Source organism: Electrophorus electricus, chromosome 9 (genome assembly GCF_013358815.1).
Source record: "Electrophorus electricus isolate fEleEle1 chromosome 9, fEleEle1.pri, whole genome shotgun sequence".
Taxonomy (NCBI): domain Eukaryota; kingdom Metazoa; phylum Chordata; class Actinopteri; order Gymnotiformes; family Gymnotidae; genus Electrophorus; species Electrophorus electricus.
Window position 1 is genome coordinate 2505001 of NC_049543.1, and position 27463 is coordinate 2532463.

General features: G+C 42.8%; 1 protein-coding gene across 1 annotated transcript in view; it reads right to left on the minus strand.

Annotated features, from left to right (window-relative positions):
• The window catches only part of pappab (pregnancy-associated plasma protein A, pappalysin 1b), a 50720-nt gene extending 25372 nt beyond the window's left edge, over positions 1-25348 (minus strand). The window contains exons 1-7 of the mRNA XM_027003038.2: positions 24955-25348; positions 18874-19957; positions 12293-12438; positions 11860-12153; positions 11346-11538; positions 10961-11082; positions 6704-7205 (exon numbers count right to left, since the gene is read on the minus strand). Of these exons, the coding sequence (XP_026858839.2) occupies positions 6704-7205; positions 10961-11082; positions 11346-11538; positions 11860-12153; positions 12293-12438; positions 18874-19957; positions 24955-25348 (2735 nt within the window). The remainder of the gene's footprint in view (positions 1-6703; positions 7206-10960; positions 11083-11345; positions 11539-11859; positions 12154-12292; positions 12439-18873; positions 19958-24954) is intronic.
• Between the last annotated feature and the right edge of the window lie 2115 nt (positions 25349-27463).

The following is a 27463-nucleotide window of genomic DNA, read 5'->3' on the forward strand; positions in this document are numbered from 1 at the left end:
TGATATAGGCAGACTGAAGAAAAACTTTCTAGAAGAATGCATCTTGCAAAGATCATAAGGTCATATGTAAAATCCTCAAAGAAAGCTCCCCATGGTGAAAGCTAAAGATCACACAGGCCTGCACTCGATAATGTCTGTGTTCATGAGTCTACAACAAGAAAACACTGAACAGTGGTGATCATGGGAGGTTACCACTGTGGAAACCACTGCTCGCCAAAAAAAATATTGATGCCTGTCTCAAGTTTGCTAAAGACCACCTGGATGTTCCGCAAGTACAACTGGAACAATGCCCTGTGGACAGATGAGACAAAAGTTGAAATATTTAAGAAATGTATAACTACATTTTGTTTTGAGAAAACCAAACCCTGCACACCAACATTAAAACCCAATTCCAACTGTGAAGTCTGGTAAAGACTGGTGTGGGGCTGCTATGCTCCCTCATGGCCTGGACAGTCTGCAATATGACCACTGAATTCCAAGTATATCAGAAAATTCTACAGCAGAATGTAATGGCGTCTGTCTAAATCCCAGAATGGATTTTGTTATGCAACATGACTGTTTTCCAAAACAGCAGTAAATCAACAACAGAGTGGCTCAAACAGAAATGTGAGTTTTAGAACAGGCACGTCATCATGAGCCCTGACCTCAGTTTCCATTTGAAATGCTGGGACTGGATCAATATGACTTGAAGACATTCCCAGAAATATGCATAAACATAAGTGGTTTTGTGTAGAGCATTGGGAAAAATTGGGCTGGACTGATCAGAACCACTGTGTTGGACTTCAGCTACTGATATAACTGCCACTAAAGGAGGTTTTATTAGTTAATATATTTCTTCTAAACATAAAGGTTCATATACTTTTTCCATCTATGAGCTTGATTGTATATTTAATTGGTTAATAGGTTATGGCACAAATAATTCCAAAATTTCACAAACTTTAGGCCACTATAGATATTATGAATTCCACATAAAGGCACAAAATATCATGACAATGAAAAACCAGCCAAAAGCCTGTTACCTTACATACAGCACAAAGTGTGCCATAGAGCAGGAGGGGTCAAGAACAGGGGCTGTAATACAAACCCTCCGGGTGACAGATCGCCAGACTCAGCTGTATTCCAATAAAGAGAAGCGCTCATCTGGACAGGGGAGCAAGACTGCACTGGGACCCACACAAGCTTCGTCTGCTCGGGCTGTGCTCGCTGTGGCATCGCAAAGTAATGGAGGTGCAGGGTGGGCTTCCGGACTAACGCGAACCCTGCCCCCCATTAACCCCCTACTGAACCACCCCCACCCCACCCCATCCCCATGAGTTTCCCAGAGCAGAGAGCCGAAGAAAAGAGAGCAGGGGTGGAAGCCTGGAAAACAAGATCAAATGGAAAAGCTGGGGAGGGTGTGGGAGTGCTTTGCAGGAGGACAATGCTGCCAGTTCCCGGTCTCATTAGTCCTCAATTCCCCTCCCAGTATCCTGCATCTCTTCTTGGAGGCTGACCTCCTCCCACACCTCTATGCAGCTGCCCGCGGGGGTTGGTTAATGAGAACATTTTCAGCAGGTCTCGGATCGGCCACAAGGAAGCTGTCCATTCTATGGACATGCCTCCCCGCTCCTTAATGCGAATGCTGTCTGATGCATGAAGGAACCAAGACTTCAGGCTGGCTCAAAAACTGGGGGGAAATGCTAAGCTAGCTGCTGCAGGTAGATGTGGCAGGAGAAGCCACACCAAGAAGTAGTAACACCATTGGCTTGCTCTGGGAGCAGACTTCCCAAACAGTCAAATGTGGGTCAGAGAGTCTGAGCGGCATGAGAGCAGTAGAGAGCCAGAGGACTCTCCTTTAGAAGTGCATGAGCAGGGACGAGGGCCAACCCCAAAGGCAGAGGCTGTAGGATCTGGGCCCGCCATGTGGTCATCTGACTGTTTTTCTAATACATGTTTGCTGTGGTCAGAGAGAAATGAAGCTAAAAAGAGTCATGCTGCTATCTTTAACAGCCGCAGCGACTCCTGAGGTAGACCGTCGGTTTGACTTACATTCAAAGGAAAGGATGTTTTGCCTTCTTGAATAATCATTTGCTACAACTGGAGAATTTCGCATTGCAAACCATTCTCAACAGCAATGGGGCATCACATTAATGTCCTTCTAATTAAAAAGAGTAAGAATAAAAAAACTTTGCCATATCATGTTGAAAAGATTTAGTGCTATGCTTTAAAAACTAAAATAAAAGTCTAATATGGAAACATGGGCACAAGAACTCAGAAAAATACTACCAGCAAATCACACAAGCATATTAACATGGGAAGACAGTAGACTGCACACAGTTTGTGTGCACAGTATGACTATACACAGTAGCCTGTACACAGTTTGTCAAAGCTCTTTCCCATGTTTTCATTTTGAGATGGTAAAAATAGTTTTCAAGTCTCTGTAGTAGAATGTGGGTCTGGCCATATATCACCATCTTCCAGGTCCCACACCCACCAGCAGAGCAATGGAGCACGCGCTACCGTCCTGTGTCTGGTTCTCTGTGGGCACAGCTTGGTGGGCACAATCCTAGCAGTTAGGTAGAAGACTGCTCTAGGAATAACAGTATAGCAATCAGCACTGAAACCCATAGAAAATGTGCATATAGATAGAACTTGACAGAACTTGCTCTTTCAAAGTTTTTTTGGGAGGTGGGGGGTGTGTGTGTGCCAATGCTACACTTAGGATCGGTTCATGTATTGCCAGCATGTCATCAGCCTCTGTCTGGCCTTCTCCAGGGGCTAAGAACAGATTAGTAAAACTTAAGTGCTGCAGTCTCCCACTGATCAATACAGTCTAATCCGCAGCCAGTTAGAATTAATAAAAGTGTGTTTCCTCAGAGACAGATAAAAACCCTGCTGGCATTTTGTTTGTCTCCCTGAGTGGAGCGGTTTTGTGGAGATGGTTTGCACTTTGCGACCTGCTCTACTCTCAGCGGACTTTGAAGTAAAAGCATAGTGGAGAGAAGTAAAAAGGAAGACAGCGAGGGGAAAGAGAGACAGATGCTTCTAGCCATGCAGCTTATCTGGGGAGCCTCAATATCTTCAGAGAGGGAGAAGTGGTGCAATGCCATCTAATCTCTTGTTATGACTGGGAGATGGATATTCAAGTCATAGCACCTCAAACCATGTTAACTTAAAGGGAAGAAATGTTGCTTGCAGTCCAAATCTAGTGGTCATGAACAAAGTCAATAATTGCATCAAAAGTCAGGCTTGAAAAATACAAAACACCGAATGGCAACAATCGTATGTGATACAGCTGTTTTTCTGCAGAAAAAAAAGAAAACAAACAAACAAGAAAGGATAATGCATCAACTCCAAAACCTCACTGCTGCACTGCTTTCACAGTGGCTTTTGAACACGTCATCTGTGCCTACACCACACACAATCATGCGTGTTAAAAATGCAGTGAAGAAAGCAAGATATCCTCATCGCGTAAATATTCTCTTGCACATGCTCTGTTACATGTGCCCCAATTGTTCACCTGCGTTTCTCAGGTTTATTCGGAGCCTAACTCCATGGTGAAGAAATTGCGCAGTGAAATATTGCAGATTTCAGCAGTCTGCGCTAGTTAATGGCTCTGTTTAGCACAGCCCTGTAGCACAAGCCCACACTTAGGAGTGCTCATCAGCAACGCTGCTTCTTTTAGCCAGTCTCCACTCTGATTGGGGCTGCTTTCATTCCCTCTAAGACCACGTTCCTGCCACACTCCCTGAACCAGAGGAGACCTGCACCTGGTGGCTGAAACAGCCGTGTCATTTCCGGCCACTCTGACTCAAGCACTTTAGGCCCTTGTCTCCTTCAGTGGTACGAAAAAAATCTGAAGTAGGCGGCAGCGGGAAAAGAAGAGAGATGGATAGATGGAGAGAGAGAGAGAGAGAGAGAGAGAGAGAGAGAGAGAGAGAGAGAGAGAGAGAGAGAGAGAGAGAGAGAGAGAGAGAAAACATCAGTGCAAACACAGAGCTTTGGAACCAACAAACAATTCAACAAACAAAATATCCGGTCAGTGGTGATGTGACCTGCAGTTCTGGGAAAGGGTGATGGCATGTTTGGGGCAAAGGCATTCATTCCAGCACAGAGGAAACACTAGTCAATTAAAGCCTTAATTTTCATACTTGTTTTCATCCTGCTTTGCCAAAGCACAGCAAGGATTTCGCTCTGCCATCCACCGTACAATTCAAAGAGACTCCTTTCCTTATGATGGACAGCATGATTTTCTTTTGTGATGCTTATTTTGCATTGCAATAGCTCAGGCCCACAGACGAGTTTGTTTGTCTGACAGGCATGAGGTAAACAATGGCCGCTTCTTGAACCATCCAAAGTCCATGTTCACACCGAGATCAGTGGTGGAATGGAAGCTCTTAAACCTGCCCTGGAGTAAGAAACATGTTGTAGAGAAGCGGGGTATTATCCAAAGGATGCCCACAAGCTGGCTCAGAGAATCTGAGCTGGATTCTAATTAATGGATTTCCTGGATTGCAAGGCCTCTGCTAAATCGCTTCATCTTACAATTAACGTCTCCAAATTTCGAGGTCCATTCTAGACATTTATGTCAATATAAGAGGTATCTTTTTAAAATCACTAAATTAAATGGCATCATTATATTCCATTTCTGTGTGTCCATAACTGGTGTGTGTCCATAATTTGATATATTAGCCAAATGGAACATGGCAGAGCAGGTGGAGCAAGTTGCTAGCAAAATCAAGGTCATGAGATTAATTCCCATTATTGCACTGCTAACAATATTTCAACTGCTCCGGACAAGACCATCCACCCAATACTTAAACTGACAAAGTGCTTGTTGAAGGGACTTTGCTCAGACTGCACTATGCAAGGACAGAGGGCTTCACATCACAACAGGCTTTGTTTACAGACGTGGGGGTCAAGATTTTGAGTGACAGCTAATGTAGTTTTGGCGGTTTGCCGACAGAGGTGCAGCCCTGAACTCTGGGAGTGACCCATTATTCAGAGTGTCAGAATAAATAACTAACACACACAAAAAATACAACAGTAACAAACACACACACACACACACACACGCACACACACACACTCACGCACACGCACACACACACACACACACACACACACACACACACACACACACACACACGCACGCACACACACAACCCACACATAAAAGACAATGAAGACAATGCCTGCCTCTTGAATGACTAAACTCTTAATTTCTGTATTGTTATTAAGAGACACATCTGCCAGAAGGAAAGAATGGACATTCTATAGGACTGTATTTTTTTTGACTCAGAAAGGGGCTTAGAAACAAACACTGAACCTCGCTCCTCACTTGTTACGCTCTGTAGACGCTACATTCAGTGACGAAAGACAAGGACATTTCTCACACTCCCAAACTACACATATACATTAAATAGCCCTTCACTGTGCCCCGGAGCATGGACAAACACTGTTTCCCAAGTGAGAAAATAAGGAAGACAAGGAATGAAACTATTTTCTCCGAGGCTCATCTGAACTCTGCACTCATCTTTGGTGAAGGGGTGTAGGGAGGTGTATGGGGGGGGGGGGCTCGTGGGGGTGGGTGTGGAGGGGTGAATTGGGGGGTGGGGGGGTGGGCTCGTGGGGGTGGGCTCGTGGGGGGTTGTATGGGGGTACGCTCGTGGGGGGTTGTATGGGGGTGGGCTCGTGGAGCTGGGTGTGGGGGGTATATGGGGGGTGGGCCACTATGCATACCCTCCCCCCACCTCCTTGTCACTGTGTGGTCCCTGAACTGTGAACCCGTGCTTACTCAGAATGAAGATCCACCAGTCTGCGGCAGAGGCACTGGCATGTTTTACACTCCAGCATAACAGCCTTTACGCGCAGAGGTCACAATGGACTACAGATATTCTATTTTGCTCAGATCTGAGTACTTGAGGGTGTGAAACTCATTTTGAGCCTTAAAGAACAAGCAATTTGCAAAACATCATGGTTGTAACACTACAGACCTGCAGGCCCAAGGCACAGCATCCACAGGGAGGAAGGAGACAGCTTGAGTGTGACGGCTCTGTTGTGATGATTTACAGCTAAAAAATAGTCCTCTAGTGTCTGCTATAAAGCTCTCTAGTCTAGTCTAGTCTAAAGTTCTCTCTCTCTCTTTCTCTTTCTCTCTCTCTCTTTTTCTGTATGTGTGGATTGCCCCTGAACAGCAGAAAGCCATAGCAGAACACAAGGCTTTACTTCAAACATGGTGGACCGACTTATTCTGCCTCTCTAAGGTCAGACTACAAGGTCTATATTTTTCAATTAAGTGCAGTTTATGTGCCCGAGCAGCCTGTCACCTCCCAGGGCTCTCGCTTTACCTTTGAGAGCCCGCTCTTCAAAAGCTCACCCACTGTTTTGTGGCCTAGTGCTCAGAAACGATGATTGCTCCACAGGCTAACCGGCCTGTGAGCTCTGTGGAAGGTGTCTTTCTCATAAAGGTTAGCTGTGAAATTCTTTGAGCTGGCCTAAACCCCCAACCCTGGGGCCAAAAGGGCATGTCTGTAGACCCCCCACACACAGAAAGGACCTGGGACAACATACCACAGGATGCAAGCATGAACTGTATGGATACTTCTGATGGAGTAAGTCTCTGGAAAAATAATTTAGCATGTATATCCTACCCGCCTTGCATTTGTGCAGTGTTTAATCACACCTCTAAAAACAAGCGACCAAGAGTTGCCAAAGTGCTTACCTGTCTGTATATCTCCTGGTGGCGTCTGTAAGAACAACACCATGAGGAGCGTGGCTGAAAGGCGGGTCCCGCATCAGTCTGTAGCGCAGTGGCTGGCATGGCCAGCAGAGCATGGTGCCGGGCCTGGAGACCATGAGCGTGGCGTCAATCTCCAGGTGCTGCTCCATGGTGAAGAACTGCACGCCGTACACCTCTTCATCCACGGAGAGCTTGATCGTGAGCGCCGTGTCGCAGTAGGCGGTCTGCGGACCCAGTGACACGTTGTTGCCGCTCAGCGTCAGCAAGAGGACGTTTTGCAGGGTGGCCGCGTTGCCCTCCTCCGCCAAGAAGAAGGTGACCCATATGGTGAGAGAGTCGGGCACCAGCGGGTGGGCGAAGTCCAACTGCAGCATGCAGCCCTGTGGGGGGCAGGAGGCCGACCCCACACTGGTCGAGTCCAGCCCAGCATTGGGGCTCCATGTGCGCACGCTTGGTTCACAGACCTGCTCCACGTCCGGCGCCCCTGGGGAACCAGGGTCAAGTCACATCAGGTTAGTCCTAAATGCTGAGAGAGCACTAGGGGCCAACATAGCACATTTAATAACATTTGATTTCCTTGCAATGTCGCTCTCAGGCATATGAAAACATGTTCATTTCTAGGCTTGGTTCAAGTCATGTGTCTGAGCTCCTGCAAAACGTAACAACATAGGCAAGGAATGTGCCACAATCCAGCCATGAATCACGCTGCTAAAATTGCTGCTGCTAACCATTTCAACATGTACTAACCGTTCACTTTAAGACCAACCTGTGGTGATTTCTTCACACTTTCCTTTCATTTACTAAAATGGATAATCAACAAAAATACTACTGTATTGCACCTCGAATGTGGCAGAACCTGTACAAACTGACGCCTCTGTTCAGCATATGTGTATGGTAAAAGAACTGAGACCTAACTAGAGACACAATTTTCTCTTTTTTGTTGTGTTACGTAAGAGAATCAGTAATTCAAAATAGTGATTACCATATGCTCAAACAACAGTTGGGAATTCTATTGTGATTATGTTGAACATTCCTTCCTGCTCCTATTTAGAATTTGCTCTGCTTTCTTCCTAACCGCCGTGTCACTAGACTGAAATTGGACAGTGAGTGGTGAAAGACACATTTCAAAAACAAACAAACAAACAAACAGATTCAGAGGAGCAAGCAATGTCCTTTAGCAGGAGGTCATTTGGGGAATTTTGGCCTTCAGCCCAGTTATTCTTCCAGGAGCTGTCAAGGGGCCACTATGAGGCGGCTTAAAGAGAGAGGGACCTAGAAATGGTCCAAGATTGGCCAGAAGGCCCCACTGAAGAACTCTCTCTTAAGCAGCTAAAGGAGCTCAGTGGATTCTACAGCCGTGCTAATGAGGGGGTTCCAAGTTAAGGTAAACGACACGCTCTCACGCTTGGAGAAGAACTGAGGGTGACCATGATATGATAAATGTTAGCAGGATTTACCCCGTTCCTATTACTCACAATGGAAAGTACCTCAACAGCCTTTTAGATGCATTCATCTAGAAAGTGTCTAATGGGATTAGGGAGAAGGGTACTGAGCAAATGCCTCAGCTTTGTTAAACACTCCATGTCCAGCCAGACAATCTCCTGAATATGAGTCATACATTAAGGAAATTCCTTTCCCACTTGTTGATAGTAAGTGGCCTTTGATGGCAGAAGGCAGTGAAGACAGAGCATCTTGCACGCTCAAACAATATGTCTATAGTTTCCATCATAATCCATATTATTCATTCTCGGCCTGCTGCATGTAGGAGGTCAGGGAGTAGGCGACCCTGCACACCAATGGCATTTGCAGGTCGAAACAAAGAACGTATGCTACGCTGCTGAACCTATTCTACACCATACCTCTCCTACGCATCATTAAACAGATTACATTTTACTGCTTTTTGTAGCCTACTGTCATAAGTTAAATCACTGAAATATGCAAAGATCCATGACGATAAATCATTTTTAATGTCATATATGAAACGGTCACATGACTGCATTTGGGCTAGCGGGACAGCGGCGTCTGCCCCTTGTTGCCAGGGTCATCAAGCCGTGTGACGGTTCGGGCGAGTCCAAGCAGCTGTCATGAGGGAGCAGACGAGTCTACAGCAAACGGTGGGTATTGGAAGCAGCGCGGGAGGCTGACAAACTGCTGAGGTGAGGGTCAGAGATGCCAGACATTCTTCGCATTCCTGGGTTTTTGTGTCTTGCAGTTTCCTGACATGCTGTGGGATTCTTCTCGTGAACCGCTCAGCAATTTGCATAGCAAACCTCGAAATGTTGCCCGCGGGCGGTCTTGCGAGTTCATGCACATTGGTGCCCTCGCCGGTCCTCTCCGCAACGCGATACGGCTGCCGCTCCATTACTGCTTGTTCCAATGTTTTGAGTCAAGAGGCAAGTGAGGACACTTGAGGTGGGGGGGGGGGTGGGGGGGTGAAAGGTGGGTGGCGGAGCAGTAAAAACACAAAAGTGTTCAGCTTAGTCGTTTAGATAGCTGATGACAGAGAGCATGCATTAGAGGGTGGAAGTGCTGAAGGCAGGTGATTTTCTAAAGATCTCTGCGAGGGCAGCAGTTCACGGCAGCTGCAGGTTGTCAATGGCAGGTTTGTATCCGATTGTAAACAGTGGAAAGATTGGCCTGGCTATGGAGTACACCAGGGAAGGATTCCAAGCACAGAGCGGAGTTAGTTCAAATGTTGTGGCAATGGCAAGCCAGGGCATGCCTCCCCCAGCTGACTGAATGTAGTCACCGCTAGGCCAACTTGGCTTTGAGGGATACTTACAGCCTTCCCCCACCGCAAGACTGACTCACCCGTTTTTTAAAAACAACCCAAACTGAGTGATTAAGTTATTAAACAGAAAAACAGTTGGCCCTATAGGGAATGTAGGCCTCTAGAGTGGTTTTCAATGTCAAGTCTTATTCCCTTTTTGAGGAGTTATCACCTTTTACATGGACATATCTGAAGAAGCAATGCCCTTTCACCTAAGCATTCATTTTGTATATGTAGCAAGCCCAAAAAGACTACAAAGCAGGTTTGATACATTAAGCTTTAGATGATGAAAATTGAGGACATTTTTGGCATAACATGTTTTTTGCAATGTCAGATCAAAGGTTAATCCACTAGGGCAGAATTGTCAATATAGCCGTGGAAAACATGACTCACTGTCAAAGATTAAAAAACATTTTCATTCATATCACAAAGCTCTATGGACTAACTCTTTTATATATTTTTGTCCATATTTCTCATCTCTTAAAATAAACACATGAGAAAATCAAAATTTATGACAACCCATATGACTAATCTTTTCCCCACATCTTCTCTGAGATCCTTTTGCTATTCTACCCCAATATAGGCCCCTCATTGGAAAGCCATGTTAGGTGCAATACTTTAATCACATATTCCATCCAATAAAACGGCACATTAATGATTTGAACAGCACTCACTAATTAAATGTAATTTCCAAGTGTCTCTCACTCCTTGCCAAAACTATCATGAGTTAGACCCCAACAAAACTCCACTACTTCATTGAGCATGAAAAGAATGGATACCATTTCCCATCTTAACAGCCAATAACTGATAAAAATTTGTAAGCGCCAATTAAAATTATTCAAATGAACTCACTTAACGGATGTGTCACCGGCTTTCATCAACTGCCTGCCACATTCGACCTTTGGGACTGAGTCACTCCCTTATCAAGAACCTCAAGAGTCAAAATAGGTTTGTGAGTTCAATCAGGGCATCAGCGTGTGAAAGAAACTTTATAAGTCAAATTTTCTCAGTTTTTATCTGGTAGAACACTTAAGAAGCTCTTATCCATTTTCTTTGCTGTGGTGTACGACTCATATCATAAAGGCCAATAAAAATGGTTTAAAACACCACTTAACACAAACTCTTATCTCCATGGGCCATGAAGGAGGTAAAGGTTTTTTTTTATTCTTCCTGAGAAGTGTTTTTTAGCTCTGAATGGCCCTGTAGCTCTCCAGGATTCCAGTTAGAAGCCACTGAATTAAGAAAACTGTGACTTAGTAGCAACAAGATGTAAACACACTTTAACAGGTGACTATTACACCTCTAGCGTTAATAACCCTACAGTTACGGTAATGTTTGGAGTTACAAATAAGGTTTAAGATTTAGGTGTGAATTATTAATTCATGGTTTAAACAGAAATGTTACATTCCTATGGTGACAAATTCTCTCCTGAAAGACTGATTACATTGTCCTGTAGGATCATCACTTACCCTCTGCCTCGCGGGGGCTCCAATGGCCTGACGGAGTGCAGGGTCTCAGTGAAGATGAGTTCGAAGCGTACTGTAGGAGCACCTGGCCTTCAGTGCATCTATCGCATATTGATCCCACTTCTCTAGGAAACGAACAGACAGCCAAGATAGAAACTTAGACACAGAAACCGAGCCACTTCTAATACCCTGAGGTCACTTTATGTCTATTGAGCCAAGGCAACAATTACAGGCAGGTAACAGAATACTTTTAGTGTATTGCTAATGTCAGAATAGAATTTTTAATTTCAGATCAGATTTATGTTTTCTTTAATGATCTATGGTTTTATGTCCCACAAAGCAAAACTAATCCTAAATCAGAATCTGTGGCAGATTGTCCATTTGTCACCTGTCGAAGTACTGTCCAGTAAGGGCAGGAAACCACTCCAGCGTGAAGGAGTCGTGCTCCTGTTTCTTCAGGCGTGGAGGCAGTGGGACCGGTGCTGGCTTACTGTCTGGCCTCCAGGAATGGTAGACCAGATCTAGGTAACAGTGCATGCGAGCCACCTGGTTTGGTGTAAAGGAATCTGTGCAGTCATCATCTTCAGAACACAAAGACAAAGGGAATTAGGTGCACTGCAATGCATATGGCATGTTTTACATATGTATAAAGTTTTATATACATCCAACTTTCGAAATTTGAATAATGTTGCAAAGGCTAGTAGGCTACAAATAGCAATGAAATGTAGGGCTCCTGAGTACATGTAAGTGTTTCTCTGGAATTCTGCATCAAGAACATAATGTAGCTACTGAAGAGTGTCCGTAAGTGCACATGCGTGTGTACGTGCAAGTGTGCACATTCACATGTGTGTCTGCCTGTGTGAATACTGCAACTCAAAGGTGAGTGTGTGTCCTTGTCTCACCTGCATAGCTCATATAATTTCTATACGGTGTGTGCTTGAAGTAACATTGTCCACAAGTATCATTTACAGGCTCTGGGTCTCTGCAGTATTTGTACTTTGGTGTGGGATTTGTATCTGCACACAGGTCTCCAGTTTCTAACGAGGGCTCTGTTTCCAGACAGGCGTCGTTGCATGACTCTACTTCTGAAATCCCCTTGAAAACGTGGTACAGTCCGAGGCTGTGGCCGATCTCGTGGATCATAGTATGCGTATGGCCGAAGGTTCCGTAGAATAAGGGGTTCAGCACGATGCCACCTCATAAAGAGAGAGAGCAGATAACACAACTGTTGCCATGCTCATGTTCACTTCTTCTCATCTGCATCACACAAAGCATAATGCTCTGGCTAAACAGAACTGCTATGTCTAGTTCTGCTACTCTGCTATTGATCTTTACCTAAATGTGTTAAGGCCTCTTTATCCCAAGGCCACGTGGCCACTCCTGCCAGATCCTCATCAGAGGAGTTGGCAAAGAAGACATTGAGGTGTGTGGAGCCATCCAGGTGCAGGATCTCCTTCAGCTCCTTCACATCCAGGTAGGCCCTGAGACAGAGACAGCAGAACAGGACAGTCACACCACTAAAATGAGACGGACTATCCGGGTGAGTATTTACATTAAGCTTATTTTGATGTTACCATGAACAGGGGTATCAAACAAGTTTAAATTACTTAACTGCCCCATGAAACAAAAGTAAAGCTAGCTTGCAAACTTACAAACCTAGTGGTATAATATTCTTAAAACTTAGGGATCTGCAATCTTTGAAACCACCACCCTTAATGAAAAACAAATGCTCAAATAATTCTAAAAAGACCTTCCTTACTCTATTTAGGGCTATATACAATAATCAGCAAATCAAAGCAATAGTCTGTTAATAGAATTTGGGGCAATTTTGAGGACTCTGTAGATTCTATAGCTTGACCTTGGTTGGGCAAAGCAAATCTCCATACAGCATCTGCAGACCTGCTGGGAACCCATGGCTGCTCCATTCTTTATGAGCATTCACAGCTCTTCCTGGCTGTCTGGAAATGATCTAGTTTGGTCTGCTGCCTGTATTGCATTTTCTCAGTTATTTGGTTCCTGACGCTCCTTTTTCTGAGCAGTGTTTTGCATTTTTTGCGATCCATAATGAAGGTTGGTATCCAGTATGGTCAATTTATCAACAATATGACTAAACCTGTTGATGCTCTTAGTTTTGTGAACTTTTTCATTCTGACATCACACAACGTCTTTGTTAAATCAATGGTAGTGATCCTTTTAAAAGTCAATTGTAAATAACATTGTTTCTTTTAGATTGACAATGTATTTCATAGAGTCTACAAAATAGATTCATAGACTGTAAAATGACTATAATTTTTGGTTTGGGGATGAACTCAATAATTGTACTGAAAGAGCAATAATTAATCACATTTATCACCACAGTTAGGTTTCTTGATGAACTGAAAGAACTTGCATAGAAAAAGTGTGAGCATCAGTTTTTGTGTTTGTGTGTGTGTGTGTGTGTGTGTGTGTGTGTGTGTGTGTGTGTGTGTTTCAATATTTGAGAGAATGTAAAGAATTGCAAAGCAGAGCAGTGTTCTATAATTTAATGGCACTCATGAGACTTACAGGGTCACACTGGGAGTTTGTATTTGGAATGAAACTTGAGCTCTGCTCTAAGGCCAGCTCTAATGTCAGAGGTCACTGGTCCTGTCTAGTTAGGAATGCATTGTGTGATCTGGATGGATCCAACCACAACCACCTTTATGATTTGGAACAGTTGATTTAAGACACATTAGCCTTATTTTGCAAATGAACCAACGACAGATGTCCTTATTCTAATACATGCTGCAATAATACATTCTGCAGAGACACACTTCCATTTGTTCCAAATGTTCAACAGCATGGGAGCCCAACAATGCATTAATTCATATCTGGTGGGATGTATATTGTTTCATATGGGCTCTCATCTCACCTTCTGTCCCATTGAACTCCTTAGTATAGGCCCTATCCAAACATTTCCCCTTTGAAAAAAGCTCAAGCAAAATAGAGAAAAGCCATGCTCAGACACCCCCACTAACCACCATTCAGAAAATGGCCAGAATCTCATTCCTTCTTCTAAGAACAACATCTTTTGGCCAATTCACTACAAAGACCAATCAGACCGCGTTCCTGCCACAGCAGTGTTAAATCCTGGGTTAGCTGAGATATTATGACAATGTATGTAATGTTTGTAGTGCTTTTTAATGTATTAGTCTTCTGAGAGGAACACAGGCTTGAGAGAGATGAGGCTCTTTTCCTGTTATTTACTTATCTTCAGGTTTCAGACCACAGCACTCTGTCCTAAAAAGACATCACTCACCATCATAACTCAGAAAAACTGGAGGGCTTGTGACATTTCAAATGATGTTAAGTGCAGTGCATTGCTGAAAAATGTGCAAAATGTTTATACCTTATCTGGATCCTATGGATACATCTTTGCTTAAGACATTCTCTAACACACTCCAAATGCAGGTGGCTGTTCAGAAACCTCCCACTTTGATAAGCATAATAATTAGCAAGAGAAGGAACAATATATTTATTCTGAATTTCATCTGAGCCGTTCTTAAGTGTTCTATGCAGCTTTATCTTTTTTATCCATACTAAGCAATTGTTTTCTACTGAACTTCAAAAAAGATTAAGCGTCCTTCTTGGTTCAGTATACATACAGGGGTGAGGGGATGTGAGGGGATAGAGGGGAGGGGGGGGAAGGAGGAAGGAATATTTTCCACATGGTTGTGAATAAACATGGCGGTTAAGTGTGAGGTGTCGAGCAGAAAATCAATGATTAGTTGTGGCAGTGGTCAGCTTTTTCTGCGTACATCTGTTTGAGGTGGGCATGTCAACTGCTGCCTACATCTGATCAAGCACAAGTAGGAAGTTTAGTGAAGAGTAAAATTTGTGAACAAGCGGAAGAGTATACTCAAATTTTAATTACAAAGGGAGACCTTAGGTCCACACATGAACAGGAAAAAAGAAAGGGATATTTGGAAGCAAATGAACCTTATGTTAAGAATATATTCTTATTTTTATCTCTGGCACTTTTAAAAAGCTAGATAAAGTAATATTTTAAATGCCAAAAAACTTTTTGGGGGTCATTTGGACGGTTTGCTAGATTCTATTTTAGACGATGATCACATTCTTATGCAAGTTGAGGGATAAAAACATGGAGAATGCAAGTCAGGTTAGGGTCTGTCCCGCATGCTGGCTTGTTCATAGGTCTTATCAGAGATAAGGTCAAATGAAAGACCTCAGAAAGAATGGGTTGCATACCACAACATTTTAAGTGCAAAGTTTATTCAGCACAGATTAAGCAAATGTTGACGCCATCATGTTGATGCTAAGTGAGACACTGTTACACGGGAGCATTATCAAACGCCATCAGAAGGTAGTCTGGGAAAGTCTGAGAGACAGGTCTATGGAGAACAGATGATATAAGTTTCCTTCCTAATAATTTCAGGAATTTCATTATTTCCTATGAAAATATTGGCTGACTTTTGGCTATGAAGAAGGGGAGACAAAGGGCATAAAGTTTAGTGGCACGAGAAATAAGTTGGCTAGGCAACAAGCTGAAGAAGGAGCTTGTTTTCTAAAAAGCAATGCATTGACCTTACTAAAAGTTCCACTACTGTAGGTCAACGCTCCCTAATCAAATCAATTAAACCTAATCCACTGGCTCAGTTGCAAAAACACACCATGGATGTGGCTCTGCTACAAAACCAGTAGGCAGGCTTGTGGCTGACCAAAGCATGCCTGCATTGATGGCTGGGCATTGCACAGTGGTGTGTAGTAGAGGGGTTTCCTCCAGTGGGGCAGTGGATCACACTAGCAGTGCATAGTATTCAGACTTTTTAGTTATATCATACTTTTCTTACTGGTTTTCATTAATGACAGAGACCTTGTACACGCCAAACCTTTCTTACGCTTCGCTAAAGGCTCCTTACAGTGATTTTACTCTACACCTGAGGAACCTTGAAGACTTCTTCTTGGAGGTGTTCCAAGCCAACACCTGTTCATATCTGCTTAGACTATAAATCAATATTATGCCATACAATCACCCATTTCGAATGCTTAATGTGTTTGATATAACTCAATGGTTATATTGGTTAAACGGTTTAAAGGTTATTTTACCACGTGGAACAAATGACAAAGAAGCGACTAGGCCAAATGCAGACGTCACGGGCGGACCCACTCAGTGCTCCGACCGTTAAATTGGCAAATTTACTTTGTAATGTATATTAAATGCGCCACTACGGCTTCGTCCATTTACACCTATGTATTATTCATCAGAATCCATAAGAACTCCAATACCTAGAGATGTGTGAATTTGCATAGTGTTGTTAGAAGCAGGTTGGCACGACAATACCTCTCCCATTGGTGGAGAAGACTGTAATTTTCAGAGACCCTTTACTGATCCTTTCATCGGTCCTGCACACATCAGAGACGTCATCAATCAACTGCGTGGTTGGCGTAACACAATAGCAGGCGCAAGGTTTTGCAACTGCACGGGAGAATTTGCAGCTGACCTCTACAGAAATAACATAATTGACTGACACCAAACCATTAAGTTGATAAGAGAGGAGTGAATGAGGGAGCACACAAATTGTAAATCGCACTTGTTTATGCTTTAGATGGTGTTCAACACTGCATGGCAAATAATTCAATGAGTGATGATGTGACGGTATTATTCAATTAAAAATGTAAATTTGTACAGGCTGTAATCAAGATATCTACGGAAATAGAAAAGAAATTAATCACATTTTAGCTTGAATCCATAGAGGTACATAACAAATATGAAATAATGCATTCCCATTGCTGCCAAAGTGAAGAAAGGCTTTTCCTCATTTAGACTGAATGAAACTCCTTAGACTGAATGAAAGAAGCTTCTCAGAGCTCATGTCCACATGGATCAGCTCTGATCACAATGCCATGCTAAAGAACTGTTTAATTGCTGCTGTTTAACAGGAGGAAATCCCTCTGTCTCCAGGGCTTAGCTCTTTATTCTCATGCAGCTCCTAAACACCAGAGGCTTCTGTGTGTGTGTGTGTGTGTGTGTGTGTGTGTGTGTGTGTGTGTGTGTGTGTGTGAGAGAGAGAGAGAGAGAGAGAGAGAGAGAGAGAGAGAGAGAGAGAGAAAGAGAACAGGTGTTTTTATGGGCCTGTTCGGCCCTTTAAAGTGAGGTGCTAAGAATACCTCTCTTCCCCTAAATCCTTGATTAGGCAAAAACTGTTTAAATAGCCTGCTTTACAAGCAAAGTGGCTGTGATTCCGCCACAAGTTGTGAAGTCAAGGGTCCTTGGACAGCAATTTACTGAAGCCACAGATGGCTTGTCCTCCTTGCGGATGGCATGTGTAACCAGGCTCTCTGGCTACATTATGTAAGCCCTATGGTGAGAAAACAAATAGACAAGAGAAACATGTGCTCCTAAAATTCTGCAACTAGTGGGGAAAGCACTAGTTCATTTTTTAATTACATCTTTATACCTAAGTGACTCCCTAGGTGTTTCAGTGGGATGTCATCCTCTCTGAGTTTTGACCACGCTAGAAAACCTAGCCTCATCACGTCTTACTCAGCATTAAAAAATGTAAAACTGCACAGAAACACTGACTAATCCCATGTGACTAACAACTTGCGATTAAAACCATATTTCCCACAAACAAAAATCTTGCACTAAAACATTATTTGCAAACAATTATGTCAGAACCAGTGTTAGGCACACAAATGCACCACACCATTCAAGTCCATTATGCTCTGTTTGCACAAATTTCTGTGCATGCATAATTCCACAATGAGAAAGGAACATCAAATCATTTTGTTATCCAGAGTTCAGCAGACATACCATAATTAAATCAAAACAAGCAACCAGTCACAGAGCTCTTTTCCTCTGGTTGAGAGACGTCATTCTCCCTGCACTTCTCAGTACAAACACGTGGGCATGTGCACACACGCACACACACAGACACAAGGAGTCATGTTTGGTAACCCCAATTGTGATTATAAGCAATGAAGAAAAGAAGATGCTGACCATTTGAAAGCACTGAATGAAAGGAAGTTTCATGATGTGATTCATTATGTAACCACATACTGCACCAAGGTAACGTTTATGATATTTTGTGCTCTGAGACAAAAAATGTCCTTCCATAAGAAACAAACATGCCTGGAAGCTTGGTGAAACTATGGCAGCAAGCCTTTTTTTTTTAATCCCAGGACACAAATTCTTCGTGTAACTGTGTGTATATACGTCTTCTAATACTCAATAGACACATCTGAAGAAATAATGGAGTTGCTGTTAACGCAGTCTCCAGAGAATGAAATCCAGGATTTTTATGGTATTAATATTCATTGTCTCCACCCCCATCTCAACATATCTCTGGAAAGTTATGTTCCTGAATAGCATTCCCAGAAGAGCCCCCGCTACCGTAAGTAATAGTGCTACAGCTCCTGCTCTGAACTGTAATTGGCTCTCTCTGGTATCCAGGGGGACATAGTTTCCATTCCCACTTACTCCCTATCAATCCACTTTTATAAGCTCTCGAAAAGGGAGAACTATTTCTAACATCTCCTTTCTTCCCATCCAGACACCAGAGTACTTTGTTTCAGCTGCAAAGCAAAAAGCAACTGGCTTCTTGGCTTTGAATGAAAGCCATGGAGAGCCACAGGGACTGGTAAAAAACACACTGCCTGTGAACACCAAAACACAATACAACACAGCACATTCTCTGAAGAACGTCAGACCAGACATCCTTTGCATAGCTAAAAATATACTGAAACAATGTATTCTTTACGAGTTCAGTCTAATGTCATACCCTCATGTACTAAGTGACAAAACAAATTTCAAAAAATATTTTGGCTCTCCTGAATATGACAATACATATTTGGTAAACTTTGCTTCATAATACTAATCATGTAATAGCCTGAGATTAATTCTCAGCGTGAAATACTGCAAAGTTCTCTTAGCATACCTGTACGGTGAAGTATGGTTAAAGCATGTTTTGGTGACGTCAGTGACATTGGGATTGCAGCAGTCCCCATGGTCGTAGTAGAAATGATCCCAGTTGCACTCGGGGTCACAAACCCCGTTCCCCTGTTTGTGTTTTGGACAGCTTGTGGTCTGCCTCCTGCAGTAGCCGGCATCGAAGCCCGTTAGCGTGTGGTTGCATTCTAGGTCGCACTCCTCATCACCCACTTTGCTGACATCACAGTTGGCGAGAATGAGGCGGTCACGGAGGGAGGAGTTGTAGATGTTGTGGACCGTGCGCTCCCAGGTGATATTGTACGTGCGGAAGGCATTATTGAGGTGCTGGTGCTGGAGGTTGATCTGGTGCTCGGTGACCGTGGGCCTCCGGCCGTCATCATCGTACACGTTGACCAGCCGGTAGCGCACCATCTTGGGTTCGCGGAAGCTCCAGAAGTGGTTGTAACTCGTTATCACTTGCACATTGTCACAGATGGTCTGACCGCATGGCGGTGGAAGGAGCGTGGTACTGGCGGAGGTGCCCAGGTAGCCTGACCATGCCCGATCCGAGACGCCAACCTGTGGGAAGCTCCCGTCTTTCACCGTCAGCCACTTGCGGGACGTGTTCTCAAAGTTCTCGTGAATTACCAAGTAAGAGAGGTCATATGGATGGTCACGCTCGTGACTCTGCACATAGCTGACAATCTCGCGCTGGGTCAGGGCTCTCCTCCATAAACTAAGGTGCTCCAGTGTTCCTCGGTAGTTGTGGTTGAGGGCATTGCCACCCACCATGAGCACCTTGCACTTTTTGGTGAGCGGACTGAACACCTCACCAGACTGGTCCCGACTCACGGCCACCTGAGCCCCGTTCACGTAGAGCTTCATGCGGAGGCCATTGTAGGTGATGGCCAGGTGGTACCAGTGGTTTGGTGCGTAGGGGGCATTGGAGATGATGGTGGTGACTTTGTGGGCTCTGTCTGTTTTTAGGGAGAAGTAGAAACGAGGGTCCCTGTTGCCTTGATCGCTCACTGGTCTGATGCCAAGTCGCCAGCCTCGGTCACAGGTCACATAGAAACATTTATCATACAGCCCTAAAAGGGAGAGGAAGTGACCGTTTGAGATTGACATACACATTTTATGTGCATACACACATAAAAACATTTCTGATACATACGGCATAAACACACTGTGTAAGCTCTATGATCAATAAATACATGAAATCAACAAGTCCATTTTTCTGGATATTTGCTGCGATGTTAATTCCCAAAAAGGCACAAGCCTGCGAAAACACATTCTCTAATGTTCAGAATGAGTATTTTCAGTTTACAATATGCAGTCAAGAGCCACTTTAAATTGTGTGTCAATCTGACAAAGCAAGGAATATTGCAGTTTCCACGATCAGGCCTTGAAAAACAGTCCAGTCCAAGGACTGCAAATCTACAATGAACCATCTGCTAGCAATCAGGCCCAGACAGTGTGGTCTTGTATCAACAGACCAAAGGTTGCACGAACTTTCAGTCTATTTTCTTGAAATGTGCCTCAGCAGTGGGTTAGTTTGAAATAAAAAAATAGTCCATTTTCGGCAAGGACCTTATTATGATAAGAGCCCTGAAACCCTCTTCCGATGTTTAATTTGGATACTGTGTTTTAGTCTCAGGAAGGTAACGTATTCCTACATCTAATGGGAATGTTTCGTTCACAGTCGTACTGAGAAAAGTAAAACTACATAAAAGAGGAAGGAGTGTTTGGGACTCTGCATCAGTTATGTAAGGCTACACAAGCCTGCAACATCTTTGGGATTTGCTCTCTGGAACTAAAATAAAATTGTATGTTGCTTTATTATTTTTATTTAATGGACCTGCAATGAAATTCAAATGATAAAAGCGACTAAACAACGATTATTTTAGTTCTGCAGATGCTAAACGGTTATCATCCGATGATTATCACGTCATGTTTGTAATGGATTTAAAATGAAATGATGTTCCTAATAGGAGTAATTCATTTAAATCTGCATGACAATTGCAGTCCTTTATGCCATCTTTAAGGATGAAGGACCTTCCTGTCTTTGTGTAGACAAACACAAAGTTTGCCTGAAAAAAAAAAAAAAAAAGATCTTCTTATGCACATGCACTGACATCATCCATGACGTCGCCCTTGAATCCAGACAAGTCAGGGTGACTGGCGAGCCGCAGCACGCTCGTAAGATTCACAGAGCTGCTGTCTGGCACTGCTACTGGCGGTGCAGAGAGACACACAGCAGTCAGAAAGAGAGAGATGGCTTTGTGACCCTCGGCTTAGTGCTGTGTACACAGCCTGCCCCCTCTCCCTGTGGGAGAAATCCTCTCTCTTCTCTCACAGCTGGGAGAAGTGTGTTTGCTAGAGGTAATTGGTGAAAATCATGTAGGCCAAATAAGCAGTAAAGTGTTACCAGGGTAGCAGGGAAAAATGTCATCTTTTGTGTGTATGTGTGTGTGTGTGTGTGTGTGTGTGTGTGTGTGTGTGTGTGTGTGTGTGTGTGTGTGTGTGTGTGTAGGTGCGCATGTGCATGTGACCACGCACACACCCACATAGGCCAGCTGTTGCTGCTAACCCATACAGAGACTATAAATACTTAAAGCATGATTCTCTTACAAACTCTAACAATTAAAAACTTTGCAGTAGCTTGCCCAGAAATCTGAGGAGGAAATGCACATGCATCCCCTTAACAGGGAAGGTTTTACTCAAGCAGCTTGAGTCAATGTGGACGCAGCTCACTTTAATGAGGTGTTTTCTTCCTCTCATTCTGACTGTTCACTAGCTTTACCCAAAGATCACTGACATGAAGAGAGAAGCTGCAGTGTTGGGGTAGACCAAGGCGCACATGAGCCTGGAGCTCCTTCTCTCTCCTTGGTTGCCTGTAGAACCACTGCCAGCGTCCATAAAAATAAATTGTACCATTAAAGTGAGGAAATTACAATCTGCGAAATCCTGGACTGAGACCACTAAGTGGCAAATAACAAAGAGGTCAAATTCAGCCAGTTTCAGCATCTCACACATATGAGGAGGTTGTGGAAGCGACTGATCAGGCACAGCACTAACACAAGGAAAAAGATTTGGTGTAAGATTCCTTTTTACTGAGTCACAAAGGAGTGTGTTGTTTGAGCTAATAGATATGTCAAAAGTAGAATTGTATGAACTAAATGTAGAGTATAAAGTGTAACAATGTATAAAATATAAAAATATAAACTTACATTCACAAACTCGTTTACACTTTTTCCTCTTAAATGCAATGATGGTATGTACTATATTGATCAAACAGATTGAATGTGACATTATGATGTAACACTGAGTGAAAATTTGACAAAACATTGCTTCACTAATGCATCTGTTTTAAGTCTATAGCATCTCAGCACCATGGACAGAGCACAACAGAGTCAGCATTGCCAAATGATTCACTGAGATCACGGCTACACAAGAATGTGCCACATACCTGCTCTTCAACTGTGGGGTCAGATCCAAGACAAATGCTGCTTAAAATTAATAGGAGGGTTTTTTTTGGATTGAGAGTTGTTAACTCAGTACACAACTTATACATTTCACATAGGTGAAATTGAACTAGGTGACTTTAGGCATCTGTGTAAGAAAATGGAAAAAGTTAATTATTATACTGTTCTAGTCTGATATATTCCAAGCATGTAGTCATACTACAACTCTATAGTCATACACCACTGTCACTGTAAACCACATGATTTCTGTTCCAATATATTATTTAGATTGAGGGCTGCAACACTAAAGTATTAAAACCACATCAATGCTGACAAAACATTTGTGATATGAAAGCCTCTGTCATTGGAAATAAAACAACATCTTGAAGCTACTATGAAAGAGATACTTGGATTTCAGAGCTTCTAACCCAAATTCAGCACTAGTCCTGGCTCTCTCTCTCTTTCTCTTTCTCTCTCTCTTTCTCTCTCTCTCTCTCTCTCTCTCTTTCCCTCATGCTTTCTTCTTCTGTCACTCTCTCATTAGGCAGTTTTTGTGTAAGGGGATCTGATTCACAGCCTGGTGGCTGATAGAAAAGAATGTAACATCATAAACTCGGAGCAATAACAAAACCACTTGGTGAAAGGATGGACAAGGCACTCATTTTGCAGCTTAAGCCATCAAGACCGCCTCTTTAAAACCATGCCTTCATAAAAAGACTGTCATTTGGAAACAATAAGCTTCTGTCAAGCCATAAACTATTAGCTTACTTCATAGCAACAAAAAGTGGTGCACATGTTGCACTAAATTTAGAGCTGCCTCAACCCTGAGATAGGTTCAAGGAAACAACCAATGTTTGATGCTGATTTTGTGTTAACTTTGCATTGACTTTGTTTTGTTGTGGCAGCTCTAGACACCTTCATCACCTTCTTTGATGTTCTTTAACGTTTTTGTGACTTAATACTATGTTGAGAGTGGACGTTCTTGACCAAAAATGTATGAGGATTTTATGCATTTTTAATTAGCTTCAAAATGCAAATATAAACATCCATGTTACTGATTAGTGGGTTATGTCCATGTGTTAGTCAAATGTGCCATTTAAATGTATGAATTTAAAAAGATTAACTAATAAGGCCTGCTTAGGAAACCTTAGGAAAAAAGAAACGATCTTATTAAGCAGTTCATGACACTTTGTTGACCAATGGAGGTGTTGTTTTTGTTTGTTTGTGATGTTTTTTTTTTATTTTTTTGTTTACCGTGTTTGCTTTGGTTTGTTTCTAACAGATGCTTTAATCGTAAGCGTCATCATAACGTAGAATCAATCTAAATGATCGATCCGGAAGCCTTAATGTGGGTCCGATCTAAGCGCTCTCAGTCATTATGTAAAATCGTTGTAGCCTAAGGATCAAGAGGATGTACACATCCCATGAACCGTCCTCAATCACTGGCTATTTAATGAACACTAGACGAAAAAAAGAACGAAACTGCGTAAAAACTATGATTTTGTTCATACCAGAGTTTAAAACCCTGGTTGATATCGTTTGGGTATATTTTTCAGTGGAAAAAAAAACTATAAATGTATTTACTGTATTTACTAAATAAATCAAATAATGGCATTTCTCGAAATTCTGAAACATTCCACAAATTTAGGAAAGTGACTTCTACATAACGTTGCGATTTGAATGGAAATTGGATAACCAGCGGAAATTTAAATAACTTGTTTTCAAGCTGATCTGAGAGCTAGATTATCCAACATCACATTTAATTGGGGGGCGGTACCGTTATGCATCAAAGTGCTGACGTGTTTCTTGCAGATTCAAAAAGGCACTAGGAGCGATTTATAACACAATTTGGCGTCTGTGACTTCATCAGTGCAGCGTAACCCAAGGCGTTATTTCGTAAATACACTTTAAACAGGGCTTTCCACTTTAAAGGCTTGGTGAATGAAGAACGATATATGACATATGATTTATAATCATTTTTATTTAGAAATGACATTGCTTAATTATATAATCTCTTCGTTCCATAATAAGTCAAGTGATTCGCCTTCAATTAAGTAAACGAGTTAACAAGAAACTTGTCATCATTAAGGTATTGTTTCCGTTGTTTCAGTCAGGGCTTTTGCGGGTTACTGTTCTGACGAATGACAAATCAAACTTGGCCAGAACAATAAAAACATAAATATGTAGAAACTTTGATGCGCATGGAAAGCAAAGCACAATTCTGTATAAGTGGAGACGGATAAATCCATGAATGAAGACCTGTCAATATCCATGCGGACACCACTGAGTTTCTGATGCAACGCCATTCGTTAATACTAAAAATGTATGCAAACAGATATATAGGTGCATTCCGCGGTGCTATTCAAGACAACACGTCCAGGCTACATATCGTAATTGGGCTTTTCTTTAAAAAAAAAAACTAAACTAAAAACAAAAAACAAAAAACAAATGTAACTGATATTAAAGGCTGTTAAGCACCCGTGCACTTGCATAAACATTCGCATATTGTGGTTAATTATCTAAAGTCGCGTTGTTCCTGATGGTTATTCCTGAACAGATTGTAAGCCACATTTTTGTATCATATAGTATATGCCGCACGTAAAGAATAGTAAAACAAATCAAACCTGCGATAACAGTTGGAGAGCGCTGACCACCCTCTGGTTTTATCCACATTTCCAGGGTAAAATTGCCCCGCGGTACCTCCACACTTGGTTTAAGACGTAGTTGATCTCCTCTACCGGTAAAGTAAACAGTCCTTCGCCGGTATGAAGTGTTCTCGCCTGTCACAGAAAAGCGAGGATGGAGGCGAGGCGAACGCCGATCTATCCCGGGCAGAGAACGTTTGCCCCGAGGCAAGCGTGTGGCACAGGCTCCTGGTAAGGTACTTCTAGCTTCCCTGATGCGCACCAAGTCTCTTTTAGATCTTACCGTCCGCCTCAGAGTCCCGCACTCAGATCCAAAGCACAAGCTAAAAATCAAAAGGCATGGAAGCCAAGTGCAAAACGGCAAAAGTTTCATTTTCAAGTGGAGCAAGAAATGTATGTGTGTGTTTATATAATTTTTTTCTTCTTCTTCTTTAACAGATAAAATATGAAAGTCTTCTTCAAACAGCGCGACTAAACCTTGCCCAGTCTTCGGGTTTTACAAAAGCTTGTCAAGACTCGGATTCTACACCAAGAAAGCAATGCTACTTATTTTTTCCTTTATAATGTTAAGCCACGACCCCCTTTCGTTGCCCCTTTCAAAGACACTTCAGCACAGATTGAGGGGGGGGGGGGGGGGGGGGGGAAGGAATATGTTAATTCATCCAAGCGCTCCACCTTCTCAATTGAATGGATCCCATTAAACTGCAGGGATGACTAATAATCAATCAATGTGGAGAGGTCAAAATCATTTCCCTTTCAAGGTTTCTTAAATCTCGTTATAAATTCACTTGAAATGCGTGCATTTCTTCACCATGTCACGGCTTCCGCTCATAAGTCTACCATAGTCGCAATTAAAATCTCTGGAGTAAAACAAAAGGGATGGAAATGAAAGAGAGGTACCCGTATTGGGGATTAACATGCTGAAGTTTAAACATATCTATCTATCTATCTATCTATCTATCTATCTATCTATCTATCTATCTATCTATCTATCTATCTATCTATCTATCTATCTATCTATCTATGTGTGTGTGTGTGTGTGTGTGTGTGTGTGTGTGTGTTTTCATCGCTAAAGCGGATTTAGCGAGCGACCGAATTGCATTGTGTGGATTGTATATTTAGAGCTTTTCACAGTAGCACACTCCTCCAGGAGGAAGTCTTGGTTTAATACCGTTAGGAGTGGGAGTCCCAGGTAACCTATGACCGCACCACCGTTTTCTTCATGAGTGCGTAACTGAGCTGGGACGGTGCATATTATTTTGGGAAAAGCGCGCCGAGGTCCCTCTAGTGGTGACATTTTGAACTACCAAACTCAGAGTCCGAGGGGATAAAACGAATAAATCGTACGTTCTTTTATGCTATTCGCCTTGATCAGCCTTGCGTGTATTTTCCTACAATATAAGTACTGACACAGGCCTAATGGTTTCGAAAATGCATGGCAAAATTCTTTAAGTCTGATAAGTAGCTAGACAGAGCATTAAAGATAGTATTCCATTGCCTGGGTACTAGAGTTCAGGAGGTTTGCCTTGTGCCCAGCTGTAGTGTAAGGCTCAGACACTGAAAAGCAGCAGAAAGAGCAACTGAAAATTCCTCGGCTGCACTAGATCTACCTCTCCTTCTCCATTCGCTTGTCTTCACAACTGCAGACGGACTCCTAGCAAACGCGTGACATCACTGCCACTGAATATCAATGGGCAATTGCTGCCAAGGGGAGAGGTGAGTAGAACCTGTGGGGAGTCAGTTTAGAGCCCCCAGCCTGGCTGATGCTTTATTTCCGCTGTGCTCCTGGTTGCTTTTATTCCAGACAGGTTTCAGAGAAGTTTATCTTTCTTTGGGTCAGGATGGTCGAGCGAATTAGTGTGCAGTGGACTCAGGGAAAACGTTCACTGACCCAGGCTGCACCCTAATAGTTAAGGTGCTTTAATAATTCATTCATTGCCATGACAGGGTTTTCAGAGCTTCCTCTAATGCAACTCTCCTAATTTCAAAAAGATGTGAGGAGAAAGCAGGTGTTTTTAAGGAAAAAACACATGGCAGAAGTGCTAGTAAGATAAAAATATCCAAAGCAATGGGAAATCCCAGCAATTTGTATTCATTCTGAATGTTCAGTGTCAGAATTTAGTACATTTCATGTTTGCTGTTTTACCTTAACAAATTATTTCAGAGCGCGGGCCGTATGGGGAGTGGTTCCTCGTTATATCACGGCAATCATGTGTTTACTTCTCTTCCTTGAAGCACCCACTGACTGTTTTGTTTAGCTTGGTCTCAGCTGATCAGACTGAAGTGACCAAATATCATTTCACAGAAGCCACAGTCATTTGAGATATTTATGCTTTCCTGAAGCAAGTTTGACCATGCAGAGCAAGCAAACTGTCCCCTTTCCGGTAAACTTGTTTGCTATGCAAAAAGGCTTTTGCATTAACAGGAGTGGAACAAGGTCGCCAGCTTTGCAGGATTTTCCTGTGAGACTGGAGGACAGCAGTCTGCA